General features: G+C 40.5%; 1 protein-coding gene across 5 annotated transcripts; it reads right to left on the minus strand.

Moving 5' to 3' along the window:
• Positions 1-11,798: 11,798 nt before the first annotated feature.
• Positions 11,799-15,995, minus strand: LOC113290274. Of its 5 annotated transcripts, none has more exons than XR_003331573.1 (5): positions 15,762-15,995; positions 13,506-15,288; positions 13,017-13,349; positions 12,418-12,505; positions 11,799-12,211 (listed from the first exon to the last, which is right to left on the minus strand). XR_003331573.1 is itself a non-coding variant. In XM_026539876.1 (5 exons), the coding sequence occupies exons 2-3, from the start codon at positions 15,241-15,243 to the stop codon at positions 13,027-13,029; spliced, it is 2,061 nt and encodes a 686-aa protein (XP_026395661.1). In that variant the 5' UTR covers positions 15,244-15,288; positions 15,762-15,995; the 3' UTR covers positions 11,799-12,211; positions 12,418-12,444; positions 13,017-13,026. The 5 variants fall into 5 exon arrangements, 4 of the variants coding, with proteins under 4 accessions (XP_026395661.1, XP_026395660.1, XP_026395662.1 ...); XM_026539876.1 differs by having other exon boundaries at positions 12,418-12,444; XM_026539875.1 differs by lacking the exon at positions 12,418-12,505.
• Between the last annotated feature and the right edge of the window lie 1,625 nt (positions 15,996-17,620).

Below are 17,620 nucleotides of genomic sequence, written 5' to 3' on the forward strand. Positions count from 1 at the left end.
GTTTCAATTATCATTATAATAAAACTACACAATGAACTTAAGAAAATGCACCATGGACAACAAAGTCAATAACCATCATATCAAACCTACATAAAAATGCCTAATAACCAAAAATGTTAGGGATGCATCTCATTTCATTTTCACGTCTTAAACCTTGATGCGTAGAATTCAAACATCTAAGCAAAATCAACGACAACAAAAGAATTAAAAGCCAAATTTGAATATAAAAATTATATTATGAGATACCAAGAATCGAAATACTTACAGGAAAAAAAAAGTCTCATATTTTTTGCATCTTGAATCCAAAGCTCCAATATGTCCGACCAACTGAGAACGGTGCGAAATCTGCAAAAAAAAATCATTTGATTCTCTTTATTATCCCATTCAATTCTTATTCCAAAAAATCCCCTGTTCTGAAAATCGACTAATCAACATATTCCCAATTTTTCACATTTTTAGGAAGCGTAAATGGAAGAACCTTATTATCAATTTCAACATCAAATTCATTCAAAACAAGTAGTATCAACTAGATCCAATTCAATTAAAAAAATGTATGAATCTATGAATCACAGCAAAAGAAAAAAAACAGATCCAACTCACCAAAAACTCATAAAAAATAAAAAATCAAGAACCAAAACTCAGAATCGGTGAATTAGGAAATCAAACCTAACTTACCAGAATACAATTTGGGAACCTAACAAATATACCATCAACAGAGAAGAGATAAAGACTCATTTTTGTAGAACAAGAGTATAAATCATTTGTATCTGTATTCCATATGGAGGGTGATTTTTGGCATTTAAGAAAAGGTCCGTAAGGTTTCGTACGTGTGCTGCACCAGCGAATAAAAGATGTGGTCCAAAAACATGCTTTTGTAGAGCTGGCAAACAAGTTGAAACCCGCGGGTTAACCCGTGCCCGGACTGTGAAAACCCGAACACGGACCGGCTGGTTTCTAAACAAGCCGGGTTCGGGTTGGAGAAATGGTGACCCGTCAAAAAACGGATTAACCCGGTCCGGCCCGTACAATCACGGGTTAACCCGTTAACCCGCAATTCGTTTTTGCCGGGTGTCACTAATGTCTATACGTGTCTCCTCTCCTGCCAATCTGCCATGCAGCCATGGTATAAAAACAAAAAAAACCCTACTTACTTCGTCTTCTCCGTCCGCACTTCCCACGGCAGCCTCAGTTGTCAGTTCACAGACAAAGTTCTTTCGTCTTCTCCGTCTGCTACTACTTCGATCTTGAAGGATTTGAGTCATTTGACTCTTGAGTATTCTCTGTGTAAGCAAGCGGGATTGTGGGTGTGGGAGAAAGACTGAAAGTGAAAGAGGGGAACTGGAAAATCCAATCCGTAAAGGAAAACCCTATTTCTCTTTTATATCTGTAAATCCATGTTTTCAAAACCCTATTCTATTCTATATCTATAAACCCCTTTTCTCATACCCTATTTCTCTTCATATCTTCAAAATCCCCTTTCTTCAAAACCCTATTTTTGATTTCAATTCTCATCAGGTAATGTTATGGTTTTCGAAAGTTAATTTCTTTTTGTTTTGTTTTCAATTTTTTGGATGTTAGGGTTTGAATTTAATTTAATTTTTTTTTTTTGAATGTAGAAGTCCTTCAGGTGCAAATTAATCTTCAGGTTATTTGAATTTCTCCATCACTTTGATTCTATTTGAATTGTTAGAGGTTAATTTCTTGATAGATTGTCCAGTAACTCCTTTCTTCAATTTCTCTGTTAAGGTTTCAATTGAAGTTCCTTTCTTTATAATATTGTGTGGAAGACCTCCAGCCTCCAGGTGCAGTAATTTCTCAAAGATCTTCAGGTATAACATCTTGATTAAAGATTGATTTTAATTTAATATTTTCTATGGTTTTAGAATCTTGAATAACGTTTCATACTTTACTTTCATTCGTGGTTTTATTAGGGATTTGCTTATGTTTTATTAGGAATCTTGGATGGATGTTTTTATTAGCTCAAAGCCTCAAAGGCTCAAACTATGTGGTTTTAATTAGGGATTTGCTTATGTATGTGAATTGATTGTGCATATTTTATTTTTATTAGAGCATGGATACAGTTTTACAGACACAATTACAGTTGGTTCTTTCTTTACATTTTCATTCATCTCAATTCTCCATTCTCCAATGATTGTATATTTGTAATTTTGTATGCTATGTTTGGCAAGACCTAGTGAGTAGTGAGTAGTGACTACTGACTAGTGCTAGTGTGCTACCTCCTACCTTGAAAGAACAAAGTGGGGGTTTATTATGTGAACTTCCTTGCTTGATGTTTCTTTGTTGAGTATCAAACATTCCAAGTCCATGACTGGGTTTTGGTTGTTAAAGCTTAAATTGTGTTTGTTAAATTCAACAATGCATCATAAATTGTTGATGTACTACATGCTTCAGGCTAGTTTCATGTATTCAAGATAATAATGTGTATGGTGGATAACTGGATATCATCTTATTATGCTCTCCATTTGTGTGTAAAACTGTGAATTGTGATAAACTGATAATGTTACTATGAGTCTGTGACTGTCAATTGAATGGGATGAAAATTGCAATGCAAGTAAGTGGTTGTTAATATATTTATTGTTGGACACAAAGTCATAAAGTACAAACAGTTATTTATCACTTACCAGTGTCTCCAAATATTGCATAGAAAAGAGATTGGAGATGTTTTTTTGGACAGTTAACACTTTTTTTGATTAACCACACAATATATATTTTATGCAGGAAGTGGTTGTTAATATCTTTATTGTCACACTTGGTGATACAAATTACAAACAATGGTATTGCTACAGTCTCGGAGGATTTTTTTTTCTTTGATGAAAATATCATCATGAACTGATGAAGTACTGTAACTAAAGTATTAAACTACTAATGACTAGTATTTGTGTTCCTTTAATCCTTTAAATGCAAAAGTATCTTAGTTTTGCAATTTTGAGTTTTTGAATCGAAATATCAAATGAATTAGATGAAATGATGAATGTTAAATTAAGTACTTAGGTTGGGAAGGAGCTTTAGATGACCTGAGTGTGGCCGGAAATAGCCCAGAAATCGATTTCTGGCGAGTTGACTCAACAAAAACCATCTAACACGTGAGCTCCCGTGAACCCGCAAGCTTTACCCGGGACGGGCTTGGGTTGGAGAAATGACCACCCTGAAGAATTTCAACCCGCAAGCTTAGGCTTGTATTAACCCGTAACCCGTGGGTTGGTCACAAGCCAGCCTCGGCCCGCCCGTTTGCCAGCTTTATGCTTTTGGACTAACGAGTAAATCTATTTGGATGGGTGGACTAGATGCTAAACGGGTCCTCCCAACTGGAGTAATCAGTAATTCCTAGAGTATTTAAATCTTGCACGAAAATTATGGGATGGGTTATTTTTTCTTATGGGTACTTCGCATCTAGGATTATATCTACTTAAATTTTCCCTTTGAGAGGAATTCTCCCTAGCATCCACCAGGAATTGATCATAGATATTGCTAGGAGGTGTAGTAATCCATTAACCACTCAATCTATCTACTTTTGCAAGTTTTGAAGAATATCTGTAATCTTAGTTTTTTTTTTTTTTTGGCACATAATATAGTTGTAATGGGGTGAAAATTCTAATGGTGTGTTTGGATGTAGAATTTACAATTTCGAGGGATATATAATTTCACGGGATTATAAATACCGGAAATCATGTAAATTCCTTGTGTGTTTGGTAGCTAAGTGAAAATTCCTTGAATTCTTAGTATTTCCTTGTTTTGAATTCCGTGTACTGTTTGGGAACTGTTTAGAGGGAGAAAATATGACTTTTAAGGTTAGAAAAAAATGGGTCCACAAATCCCTCATAAGTTTCCCGGAAAATCTTACGAGGGGAAGTGGTATTCAAAATGGAGGATTGGTAGAATTATAAATCCCGAGGAAAACGTAAGTCCAACGTATTTGGGCAGTCAAACATACCAAGGTAATTTTAATTCTACCGAATCCCCTAAACCCATGAATTCCACCTTTAGAATTTTGCATCCAAACCCACCATAAGTAAACATTTTATGTATAAAACTAAATTATGAATCCTATAGTCGATGTTGAAAGAATATTTGTTCACACCATTTACCACCAACTTTGAGTCAATTTCAAAGGAGAAATTGGGTCAATTGCCCAAATATTTTTAAAACATGGTTCAAATGGACGAGTAAAAATTAGTATTGGTGAAATGGAAACCAAAAAAGATAACAAGAATGAATTTGGATTCATCCTGGCTTAAACTTAAAAAATAGCGAGGAAGAAACTGGATGCATCCTGATGTAAATTAAAAATAAGAAAACGTATTTGAAAATGGGTAGGATGAAACTGTTTACATCCTGCTGTTTATGGGTGAAAACTGTTTCTACTGTTTTTGGTAAATTTGGGTGTGTATGGATGAGAAACGAATCTAAACCCTAAACAAATGCACTGCACTGGAGTGCTTTTGATTCGAGAGATCAATCTATACAATTCTGGCCTAAACCAAGAAATGGTCGTTCCATACTTGCTTCGGTCACAAAGTGAAGGATATGGGGTTGATCTTAAGGAGGGTAGCAAAGAAGGTGTTGAGATTGTGATGGTGTTGGCCGTTTATGACTTGTATCAGAATATTGAATTGGCTTGCACAATGTAAGCTATCAGTTCTTGGTATTTTCTGGATACTGTGACAACACTTGGTTTTTCTGATATTGTTTTGAAATAGGTGAAGGACCTATTTATACAAGTCATTGAACGCAATCCTCATCTCGTAGGAAGTGGAGGAAGTTGAGTGATGGAGTAGTGGGGTCGTGTAGGTGATTGTCACATGATCACGCCTTTGCCCACTTCCCTCATCATCGTTAGCCGTCCATTCTCCATTCCTCCTGACACGTTCTCATAATGGGCGTATTGCACACCGCACGCTATAAACCGCCAAACCAATACCCCAGTAAGTATCCCCAAGTTTGTGACATGTTTGATGTCTCGAATGAGTGGGTCGAGTTGTGGGACCCGCCACAAGAAATAGCATACGGTGCTATCAGGTTAAATAACTAAGTTATTTAAGGATTCGATATTCATGAAATATCGTGTATGCTCGATGCATGTAATGCATCGTTTAAAGCAAGAATCTCAAAACAATCGATATGCATGAAGAAGATGGATGGACGCGGTCGAACTACGACATATGTGCATTGCCGCAAACCCTAATTAGGGTTTTGAAACAGTCACGCACACGTGACTTTGGCCAAACGGTTTGGCAAGTCGTGCTTCTACTTTGGGGAGATCGATCATGTGGGGACCATGTTGGGCTGACGGTGAACATATGTGCACCTTCCTGATGGTCCTAAATGCGATCTAAGCCATCCAAATAGGCTGACTAAGTTGGATGGTTTTTATCGATTTAAGACATTAGTGGAATTTCCGCGACCCTTAGAAGCATCACGCCTGCCATGGTTTGAGCAATCGTTTCGTTGCTCCATGGCCTTGCCGTGAGAAAACCGATCGGGTGAGGGAGAGGTGGGCCCGCCAACGTGTGCGTTAGCGCTTCTCTGATCATTCATGGGATGATCTAATCCGTCCAACCAGGCTGGTGAAGTTGGACGGTTGTGACGGTTTTAAGACTGCCTTAAACAATCTATGCTCGTCGAGCTTCTCCCAAAACAGCGCGGCCACTCAACTTTGGGTTGGCGTTTGGTGGCACTGGGGGAGTATGGTGAATGTTCGACCTTCTAGGGCATAAGTGGGCCCGCCGGTGGTCATCATAACAATTTCCTATTTTTTCAGGGTTTGGCCAGGCTTGTTAAATTTCGCGGCCAACTTGCGTGGCCGCGATCGTTTCTGAGACTGATATGGACAGTCCATATTATCCTTAAGGAAATTAAATACGTTCGATCGAGCTGAAAGCGTGTCGATTCGAAATTCTCTCTGTTAGAGAATAATGCAGCTTGTACGTGCATTTCGTGCATATCTCAAAATTGGCACTTGGAGATTCATGTTACTCTGCTGGGAGTGAACACTCAGTCGTCATGCCATGCTAATAATGAGAGTTCGGCTAGGAACAACACAGGAAATACTAGGCAAGTCATGCATTAATTAATAATGCTAAAAATTCATAGAATATTTGGGATTGTTGTTGTTTGCACCATTCTGGGTGAATTTTGTGTATTTATTGAATTGCTTCGAATAAAAAAATTGAAAAAGGTACTCATAATTTATCAAACGTCTTTACCCTTTGCAGGATGTCAGCGCATTTATCAAACGGATTTACCCTTTGCAGGATGTCGGCGCATTAAATTTGGTTTTACAATTTTATCCCTAATCCGAAAATCCACCATCAACATTAAGTCCCCTTCCTAGTACGCAATGGTTGCACTATTGTAGGATAGGTATTAGATGGTGACAAATAAAGATAAAACTTATGAGACAAAGTTAGATGTTACCAGGAGAGATGGGTCGTCATGTCCTTGGAGCATGTCACGTTCAAGATGTGTCCAGGTGAGCGTTCCCCTAGCATGATGTCGGTTGGCCCCAGGTAGATTAGGCATATGGTTGGTTGGATTCTAAAAACTATATATGACGATGTCGTAATCCTCGACTCTGATGAGGACGAGCCCTATCATGAGTAATATCCTTAAAAGGATGCTGAAGCAAAGTCTGAAAAATATGTTGAAGCAGCTCCCAAAGAGAACGTTGATGTAGCTTCCGGAAAGCGTGTTCAAGCGGATCAAGAGGATGTTGAAGCAGCTTCTGAAGCGAACGGCGAAGTGGCTCCTGGTGATAGAGAGTTGAAGCGGCTTCTGCTGGAGGGAGCGTTAAAGAGGCTTCTTCTGAAGAGAGCGTTGAAGCATCTTCTTCTAGCGAGCGTTGAAGCGGCTTCTGCTGGAGGGAGCTTTGAAGCGGCTTCTTCAGGAGAGATCATTGAAGCGGCTTCTCTTAGAGCGAGCTTTGAAGAGGCTTCTTTTGGAGAGAGCGTCGAAGCATCTTCTTCTAGAGAGCATTGAAGCGGCTTTTGCTGAGGGAGCATTGAAGCGGATTCTTCAGGAGAGAGCGTTGAAGCGTCTTCTCCTAAAGCGTTGAAGCGGATTCTGCTGGAGGGAGCGTTGAAACGGCTTCTCCTAGAGCGTTGAAGCGGATTCTGCTGAGGGAGCGTTGAAGCGGCTTCTGCTGGAGGGAGCGTTGAAGCGGCTTCTTCAGGAGAGAGCGTTTAAGCGGCTTCTCCAAGATCGTTTAAGCGGCTTCTCCTAGAGCGTTGAAGCGGCTTCTGCTGGATAGATGTTGTCACACTGGGTTCATGAGGCCGTCTTTACGTCTGCGTTGCGTTTCATAGACGTCCAGGAATATCACTGGACTTTGACAATACGTCCGCTCTCTTGAGTATATCCTCATCTTTGGACATCTTAGAATGATAGTGCGCTTGCATCTCTCTAAATTCACCATCTTTGAGATGGGCAGCGTTAAGCAGTCCCCAGTCATACTCCTTTGCCATTATCATCTTTGGATAGTGTCTTTGAGGAGTAGGGAAGTTCCTTAATGCGAATGACTTAACTAATAGGTTCTGCAAATATGATGAAGCTCTTGAGATGGAGAATCTGTATGTACCTCTTAAGTCCCAGGTGCAATCTCCTTTGGTAACGCAACTACTTCTTCTATGGGAGACGAAATTCTGAAAGCGTCTCTTATTGATGTTGCTGCCGTCGAGCCAGTCATGAAATATCTTGGACGTTGTTTCATCATTGTGGCAGTCTTGCATGTGGCACTGTAGTTGGAGTTGGCGATTTTGTACGCGCATGATGTTGTATCTTGGTGGTTTTCCTCTTGTTGCTTCAGCGAAACTGCTTACAGAAGGTCGAAGGTTGTATTGCCTTTTGGTGAGATGTATGCTTCCACGAACATCATGAGGCTCTTCATTACTGACAGGCTTGTTCTTTCTAGCATGGCAGGTGCTGTCACAACTGAATGTTTAGCAACTTCACGGATGTCAGCGCAGGTTCTTCGATAAAGCACGATTGACAGGTACCATCATATTGATGCGCAATCACACCACTTGTTGTTAAGTCACATTTGGATCGTGACCCTCCATTGCCTGAATCCTGGACCTCTTGACATAATCATTTGGATGTTCACTGTTTCACTGAAGCATTCCTCTTAAGTCTGACAGAGTGATTCACCCAAGCTGCGGATTCTTCCTCGACATAATGACGCGTACATCGCTATCTTCTTGAGGCTGCTCCCTTGAGGTGTCGGCTCCAGTAGATCTGAAGATGTCCCGGGCTCGCTCTCGTCCGGGCTGACATAATAGGCGAACCCTTTATGATGATTTGGAGATGTTTCAAGCCTCTCTTGTTATTGTAAATGTACGAATTCTAGGAATTACGCCATGTTCTGGATCTACACATTTTGTTGACGAAGTGATAGCGGATACTCCTGACCTTAAATTGGTAGTAGTGGTGGAATAGAGACAGACCTTTTCTTTTGTGATCCTGCAGGTGTCTCCATAGGATTTCATTGGTATTGAATTTGTTTTCGACTATCTCCATACTGGAACAACGGCTATGCGAACCTTCACTCCGTTTTTTTGGGTGTGGACCCTTTGAGGCATTTCTGGATTGCTCCATACAAAACTTGTGGTATTATAGAAAAGACGGTTGCTCCATCCGGATCTCGAGAGAAGACGCTGCGTTCCTCTAAGTAGTAGTCGCGTCTTGCGTCTCCATGCGGCTTTCTGGTCCTTTCATCTGGGAGATTTACTGGTGCTCAACTATCCAAGGCATTGTGCATCTTAATGAATGGAACACCGGAATTGAAATCAGTTGTTGAACCTGAATTGAATTTAATGATTGAATTGGATCTAAGATCCACCCTTTTGAAATTGAGAAAACTGGAATGAATACTGAGAAACTGATTTTGCAACCGAGAGATCAATCTCCCACTGTGGTCGCCAGTTGTTTATGGGTGAAAACTGTTTCTACTGGTTTTGGTAAATTTGGGTGTGTGTAGATGAGAAACGAATCTAAACCCTAAAAAAATGCACTGCACGGGAATGCTTTTGATTCGAGAGATCAATCTATACAATTCTGGCCTAAACCAAGAAACGACCGTTCCAGACTTGGTTCGGTCACAAATTGAAGGAGATGGGGTTGATCTTAGGGAGGGAAGCGAAGAATTTGTTGAGATTGTGATGGTGTTGGTAGTTTATGACTTGTATCAGAACATTGAACTGGCTTGCACAATGTAAGCTATCAGTTCTGGGTGTTTTCTGGATATTGTGACAACACTTGGTTTTTCTGTGTTGTTTTGAAATAGGTGAAGGACCTATTTATACAAGTCATTGAGCGCAATCCTCATCTCGTAGGAAGTGGACGAAGTTGAGTGATGGAGAAGTGGGATCGTGTAGGTGATTGTCACATGATCACGCCTTTGCCCACTTCCCTCATCATCGTTAACCGTCCACGCCTCCTGAAACGTTCTCGTAATGGGCGCGTTGCACGCCGCTCGCTATAAATCGCTAGACCAATACCCCAGTAAGTATCCCCAGTTTGTGACATGTTTGATGTCTCGAATGAGTGGGTCGAGTTGTGGGACCCGCCGCAAGAAATAGCATACGGTGCTATCAGGTTAAATAACTAAGTTATTTAAGGATTTGATATTCATGAAATATCGTGTATGCTCGATGCATGTAATGCATCGTTTAAAGCAAGCAGCTCAAAACAATCGATATGCATGAAGCATCGTTGTTTTAAAGCTTAATTGAACAAGTCGCGGATTAAGCGTCATAGAATGGCAGCATGTCCAACCATCTTTGAGTGATCGTTTGGAGGCCTCATGGGCGTGCCGCCATCTGGTCGATCACTCCCTGTGGCAGAGTAGCAGACGGTGATCATTGAGACGCTTCATTGATCGTCTAACTTTTAATGACCAAGCTGACAAAGTTGGACGGACGAGATGATTTACGACACATGCTTTCTGTCGTTGTATTTTAGGGTTTTTAGAGGTGCGCAAACATCTCCTCTTTGGCTTGATCGAATTCAAGCTTGGACATTGATTTTGGGTGGGACCGACCAGGCATGCGTGGAGATGGCCCGTTGGTGTGCATGTCTACACCTGTTGGTCCCGTGAAGGTTCGATCTGGGCCACTCAATTTGACCGGCAAAGATGAGTGGTCGTGATTGATTTGCGACAGAAACTCATTGTCGCAAAGGATTTAAAGGCCGTGTGGCATGCCACCCTTTGGCGTGCGTTCCGAGGCGCCGGGCCATAGTCTGCCTAGGACGACCCGTCACACGCAAAGATGGGTCCACGACGATCAAGTCGACATCCTTGGGACCTCTTGAGTCTATATCTACACCCTCCGTTTAGGCTGGAGAAGATGGATGGACGCAGTCGAACTACGACAGATGTGCATTGCCGCAAACCCTAATTAGGGTTTTGAAACAGTCACGCACACGTGACTTTGGCCAAACAGTTTGGCAAGCCGTGCTTCTACTTTGAGGAGATCGATCATGTGGGGACCATGTTGGGCTGACGGTGAACATATGTGCACCTTCCTGATGGTCCTAAATGCGATCTAAGCCATCCAAATAGGTTGGCTAAGTTGGATGGTTGTGATCGATTTAAGACATTAGTGGAATTTCCGCGACCCTTAGAAGCATCACGCCTGTCATGGTTTGATCAATCGTTTCATTGCTCCATGGCCTTGCCGTGAGAAAACCGATCGGGTGAGGGAGAGGTGGGCCCGCCAACGTGTACGTTAGCGCTTCTCTGATCATTCATGGGATGATCTAATCCGTCCAACCAGGCTGGTGAAGTTGGACAGTTGTGACGGTTTTAAGACTGCCTTAAACAGTCTATGCTTGTCGAGCTTCTCCCAACACAGTGCGGCCACTCAACTTTGGGTTGGCGTTTGGTGGCGCTGGGGGAGTATGGTGATTGTTCGACCGGCTAGGGCATAAGTGGGCCCGCCGGTGGTCATCACAACAATTGCCTATTTTTGCCAGGGTTTGGCAAGGCTTGTTATTTGGTACTGATATGGATAGTCCAGATTATCCTTAAGGAAATTAAATATGTTCGATCGAGCTGAAAGCGCGTCGATTCGAAATTCTCTTTGTCAGAGAATGATGCAGCCTATACGGGCATTTCGTGCATATCTCAAAATTGGCACTTGGAGATTCATGTTACTCCGCTGGGAGTGAACACTCAGTCGTCATGCCATGCTAATAATGAGAGTTCGGCTAGGAACAACACAGGAAATACTAGGCAAGTCATGCATTAATTAATAATGCTAAAAATTCACAGAATATTTGGGATTGTTGTTGCATGCACCATTCTGGGTGAATTTTGTGTATTTATTGAATTGCTTCGAATAAATAAAGTGAAAAGGTACTCATCACTTATCAAACGGCTTTACCCTTTGCAGGATGTCAGCGCATTAAATTTGATTTTACAATTTTAGCCCTGAACTAAAATCCACCATCAACACCTGTCTATTTTTACATTCTCGTCCATTTAAACAGTATCAAATTTTACATGTCTTTTTCACCCAGAAATTGTCTTTATTGGGTTAATTGAGCAATTTTTTGATTTCAAAGTGTATAATCTGGATTCAAAATGTGCCATGGAAGTAAAAGCATACCTAGAGGCCACAACCTGATCCATTCTGTTACAACAGTGAAATTCACATAGTCATCAACGCTAATGCCATCCAATGTAACTCCAGAATGTTTTAGCACTGACAAACCAATTACTTTTTGGTTCAGAATTCTGACAACAGTCATGGAGGTCATGACAACTAGCTATTAGACTGAGAAATATTTCAAGTTTTTATAATGTAATAGCTTATTTTGACTTTGGCAATCCATGTAACTATGACCAAGAGCTCTCGTTGGATCAGCAGACATTGAACACATATATAGAACTTGATGCCTGTTCTAGCAAACAGAGCAAATCCATCAGCCAAAATAGTTAGGACTGTTAGATAAATCTACAACAGATGGTGTTTTGAGTTTTAAACATGTTACAACAGTGAAGAAGAGACCCGTGAGGGCGTGAGGGATGTGACTCCACAAACTGAGGCCGAGTAAAAAGCAACAAAACTGATCTCCTTCGCAGTCTCCCGCAAAAAGAACTTCTGACATGTTACATTCCGTTATATGGCTTCTGCAGCTTCAATGCAAGGGGAAAAGCTAGAAGAGGATTTTGATTTGCACCTAATCACAGATCCTGCAGCAAGACACCAGAATCAAACCAATGTCAAAGTTGAAGTTCTCGTGGAAAGCATCCTAGAAGACGGGGTATATGGAAGGATTTTTTGTACTAGCATCCTTAATTTCATCAACTAGAGAATCATAAGTGGGTATAAATCATTGAATATCAAGAACATATATATTCATCAAAATCGAATCTTTTAATAGAAAAAACTAGCTCACATCAAGCTTCCCAGAACAACCAGCAGACTGCAGTTCCTAATCCAGACCAGTCCAAAGGATATCAAATTCAAACCGCGTATCAGAAACACTGTTCCAGAGATTAAAGACTTCATGCTAGTCAGACGTAAGAGCAGCAGAAACTGGGCAAGTCAATGACATAGCAAAACTGTGAACTCTACCAACTGAACAGTTAAATAGCAAATGACTTGTAGTCTCATAAAATGCAACTGACCGAAACACTGAAATCACTTAAAACCAGCAATAACAGCATCAAGAAGGAAAAAAGGACCATCATTACAAAAACCCATAAATACAAAAGCTAGAACTAAACGATTTTCCTCTTAAAATGTGTCAACCATACAGGCTTGACTATAATCATCATAAGTTTCACACAAGAAAATCAGTATTCGGTTTTGAGTTTTACAAATACAGGAAATACGTGATTTTCCCTTTGTAAATCATTGTTCACAATCACAATATATAGATAACCAGAATGATAGGAGAGAGATGATACAAAAACATACAAAAGTATGCAGATGCTGCAATATATTCAGAATAATTTGAAAATGTACTTACAAGCTTTTGGTAGGTTCATATACCTTAATTTAATCACCATTTAGTTAAGCTGGTTACTCTTTCAACGTCCCCTCCGCGAACCCATTCATTCATTGGATCCATCTCTTCAAGAAATATATCTTTGTAATCTGTGTTTGTAATAGATACAGCATTTTGCAACTGAAGATTATGATGAACAAATGTAAGGTCAGTCAATAATTTCTGCTCTACAGGGTTCCTTCCATTCATATGAAGTTGCTCAGATAGACTCCTTTTCAGACCAAATCTTGAGGCACCAGTACACGTCTGACTTAATATTCTCATAGCAAAACTTTGCAACTCAGGGCATTGACCTCCATACAAGGACCACCACTTCACTGCATGCAGAGAAGCAATAGCAATTCAAATATCGGAGGATTGGCTAGTAGTGACTAGTGAACTGTCTGTTAGAAGATGTTTTTATTATCCTAAGACTAACTAAGAGAAAAATACTGAACCCATAATAAGAAAAGAAGAGCCGATAATTTTCTAACCTGGAGAAAGCTTCGTTTTTTGATCAATAGCAACCCCCTCGCCAAAAGCACCACTAGCCTCTAAATAGTCATTCAACTGTAATAATATTAAATCTCGAGCACGCTTCTCCTTTACCATTCCCTGAATGCAGCGCGAAAGCCCATCCTTGATCTCATTATCATCGTCAACGTCCTCAGATGAGTAAAGAAGGCTCGGATTCAAAATGCAGGCAGCAGAATGGATAGGGCTATGGAGTTGGTTATTCCAGATCCCATCAATTGCTGTCCAGAAAGGCTGATATTTAGTTTTCTCGTCTTCATACTCATCTTTTATTGTCTCTTTTACTTGGTCCATCGTTTCATATATGTATCCCAACTGGGGTTTACTATCTCCTCCACTGATTAGATGCAGAGCACGTATGAGTGGAAGACTTCCCTTCAAAAGCATCTGGGCTTCAGTCCAGAAAGACGACACTCCAGTGACTAAATCAGTCACATGCACTCCATCAGCTGTTGAAGCTAAGGCTGAGCTCTTCCATTCTAACGAACTAAACATGATCTTCAAATTATTCTTTTGAGACTCAATTCTCTCCAGTATTAGAAATGGCGTCAGTGACCTAATCCTCCTGGAACTGAGTAGCTCGACCCCAGAAGTGTGTTTCGTCATAAGCTTCAAAACTGTCTCATGTGTGTAAATGAGCTTAGTAATATCCTTTGCCTTATCAAGTACACCTCTCCAAGGATCCAGCATTCCTATCTTCTCCAAGATGAGGCCTATGCAGTGAGCCGCACAAATAGTCCAAGATATAGTCCCGTATTTCTCTGTCAACTTATTGCCCACTGCGCTCAGTGAACCAAGAGTAGTATATGAGACAATTTGAACAACATTCTGTACCCCAACCTCCTCAATAACCCCACTTAACAATGTGATCATGGCAACCACATCTCCTATGATATCTGTCACATCGGCAGACTTCATAAATACAGGACCCCGTGGGCTATCAACCACAAAATTAATCAAATTTCTCCCTTTCCCATCGATCCACCCATCCAACAAAATACTACATCCAGTGGTTCCCCATGAGTGCACAACTCCTCGCACATACTCTTGTGATGCCTTCAGTTCTTCCTGCAGAATCCACCCCTTTAGATCATTACAACTAGGCACCTTATACAACGTGGATCCATGTCCAGCAAAAGCATGCATCATTTTCTGGAAAGTAGGTGAGTTCACAGCATTAAAGTCTATACCATTTTCGAAAAAGAATCTGCCTATACACCTTTGGATTTGTCTGGATGACTTATCTTCAGCTTGTTTTTCAATCTCCCCTGCGGTGTTTGCATTCAATTGTTCGGGATTAATCAAGCTCTGTGCCATCTCATCGTTGTCCTTTAATCCAGACTCAGTTGTAATGTGGTGCTTTCTCTTCCTTGACAAACTGGCGGGTTGACTGGAAACATGGTTGTCTTTACAGGGGCCGTCGGAGCTGGACTTCCTCTTCCGTACAGAACACGATTTGAACGATTTATGAAATTCGGTGTTACCATCTGCTTTTGTTCTTCCCATTAGGTTGTTTTTCATTTGTACCTTCACATCCTCTGGAACTTTAAGACAAGGTAACACATCAGGAGGTATTCCACCCAAGTGTTGCTTAAGACGAGTAGAACCACTTACTTCCTTTCCACAATAATTGCACCTAACTCGCCCTTTCTTCTTATCAACGACTGTATAGTGATTGTCTGTAGCATGCGTAGCCATTCGCTTAAATTGGAATGCCCTGCTGCCAAACTTAATGTTCCAGTCCTGCATTAATATCGTTAAGTATATGAGGTCCATCACCATTAAATTCATTCACAATCTGAAATGGTAAGTGCAGGTGTAAACGAAATTTGTAGTTTAAGCATATCCGAAATTCATTCATCAATAATGCACTAGACATTGTACATGTACAGTCTATAGAAGTCCATGGGAGTAACTATCTTTAAAAACTGGCTTACAAGGATGGAATTGCTCTATCAACCGCGGGATCGGGATCTAAGACTACCCTTACTTGGTTGGATATCCTCAACATTGAGACTCTAATTTACCAATAGTAAAAGGTAGTGCAGTGCATGTAGACAATATCCATGGGGGTTTTGTGAGGAAAAAAAATGTAAGAAAAACAAAACTTAATTACTATTTTCTGATGAATAAAAAGAAACCCATTAATCAAATGGAGCAAACAGTACACTGTATCCAGGAGAAAACCATAAAAAAAAAATATGAAACGAACTTACTTGAAACCAAGCTCTGAGTGGAATTGAAGGAAGAGGAGGAGACCAAGGGAAGTATGTTCCACTGTAGCAACAAGATTACTGCTCGTTTTATATTTCCAAGGTGAAGGGTAGAAGAAACCAGAGATAAACAAAGGGGGTGATGATGAAGAGATATAGATAGATCACCGAAAAAGGGAAGGGCGATTATAAGGGAAAACAGAGAAAAGAGATGGGAAGGACAATAAGTACAGCAAATGAGAGAGAGTAAAAGTAAGGGAGATCCGGTAGTCACTTCGTTTTCTCCAACGGACATTGTTGTGTTTCTAGTCAAACGTAAATGTCATGTGTCAACAAGACTGTTCAAACAGTGCCACGTCTTTTCTGAGTCAAGTTTTTTAAGAGAGGGAAACTGCGTTGACCGGTTACTTCTCCAAACTTTAGCTGGGAAGCATTGCCACGGTACACGCACACGACACGACGCGGGTACAAGGACCGGTAAAATCCAAAATTGTCAGGCTGAGTGTAGTGGAGAGATTTGTGGTATCGAAAGTGACATAAAGCAGCGGCTAAAGCCTCTCATTTTCTTAATTCCCTTTTTCTCTGTTCGAAAACAGCTAAGATGAGCAGGGATTTCAAAATAGGCGAGGTTTGGATCAGCGCCAAAAAAATTGAAAAAGCGATGAAATGAACCTCGTTTTTAAAATCCCAGCGAGGGAATCAGCCTCGCTTTCGCCGAGCGAGTGCAGGACATCGCTCATCTTTTTAGCGAGTTTCATTTCCTCGCTGAAAATAAATGTTTTTTTGACCTTTTTATTCCTACACCCCAGTTACACCCTTCTACACAATTGACACTCTTTTTATCTAATTCGTGCTTTCCTCCTAAACCTTGAAAGTATAGTCGAAAATTAATGGTTCACCACCGGGATTAATGTGACCGAGCTTAACCCTAACGTGCAGGTGTTTTTATTAATTTTAGAGAGCGGCAATAGTGATACATGTATCGATTATAAAATTGTAAACGTAGCTCATTCTGAAACATAATGATCTTCTTTATTAGCAACAAACAAATTTTTTGGACATAACGATGAATGTGGAGTGTTATTTTTAGCGAACTCAAATAAGATTTAACTTATTTCATTAATTTCAAACTACGATACAAGACAGTACATTTAGCCAATACAATCACCAATTCTAAGCCTACTAAGTCATTGTCGCAGGCACCCGGATGCGTTGAGCACGCGCAACAAGCCATTAAACAGATAGGTGTCTGTGCCGGCCGAGTGGTGTCTCAGGGGGGTTTACAGGAGGTTTATCCACAAAACCTTTACTTTGTCTGCAGTGGAATTAATCAGCTTCATCGCGAGCTTCATGTAGGTCACGACATATTTCATCTGGATTGAACTCGGATATCCTTTCTTTGAGCAGTAAATAACACTCATATAAGTCGAATTCTTTGTTGGTGTCTTCTGAGTATCTTTGTTTCGCCGCAATTTCCTCCAATAAACAAACAATAACTTATTAGTTTTTCATTTAAATAGTTTCTTAACATAATTTGATCCAAATTTTGAGCCACTTACACAATCGTCGAGAATCCAACCGCTAGCTAAGTTTCTATATAAAGGTACTACAAAATCCAAGTATCGTTTCACCTGTTTCTTAATCGAGGTGACCCGGTTTTGTAAGACACGGCCAGTTCTCTGGTTTGGATTGCCGTTTTTAATTGTTAGATGTTGAACTACCAAATCCCATAAGTTCACTCCCAAACACTATTTCGTGTAACATTTTCGGCCACAAAGACATTCATCCATGATTGGATTATAGATGTATCTTCCTCGGTTGTGAATTTGATTGTCATAACCAACCCAAAAATAAAATGAAAA

The sequence above is a fragment of the Papaver somniferum genome, chromosome 6 (genome assembly GCF_003573695.1).
Source record: "Papaver somniferum cultivar HN1 chromosome 6, ASM357369v1, whole genome shotgun sequence".
Classification (NCBI taxonomy): domain Eukaryota; kingdom Viridiplantae; phylum Streptophyta; class Magnoliopsida; order Ranunculales; family Papaveraceae; genus Papaver; species Papaver somniferum.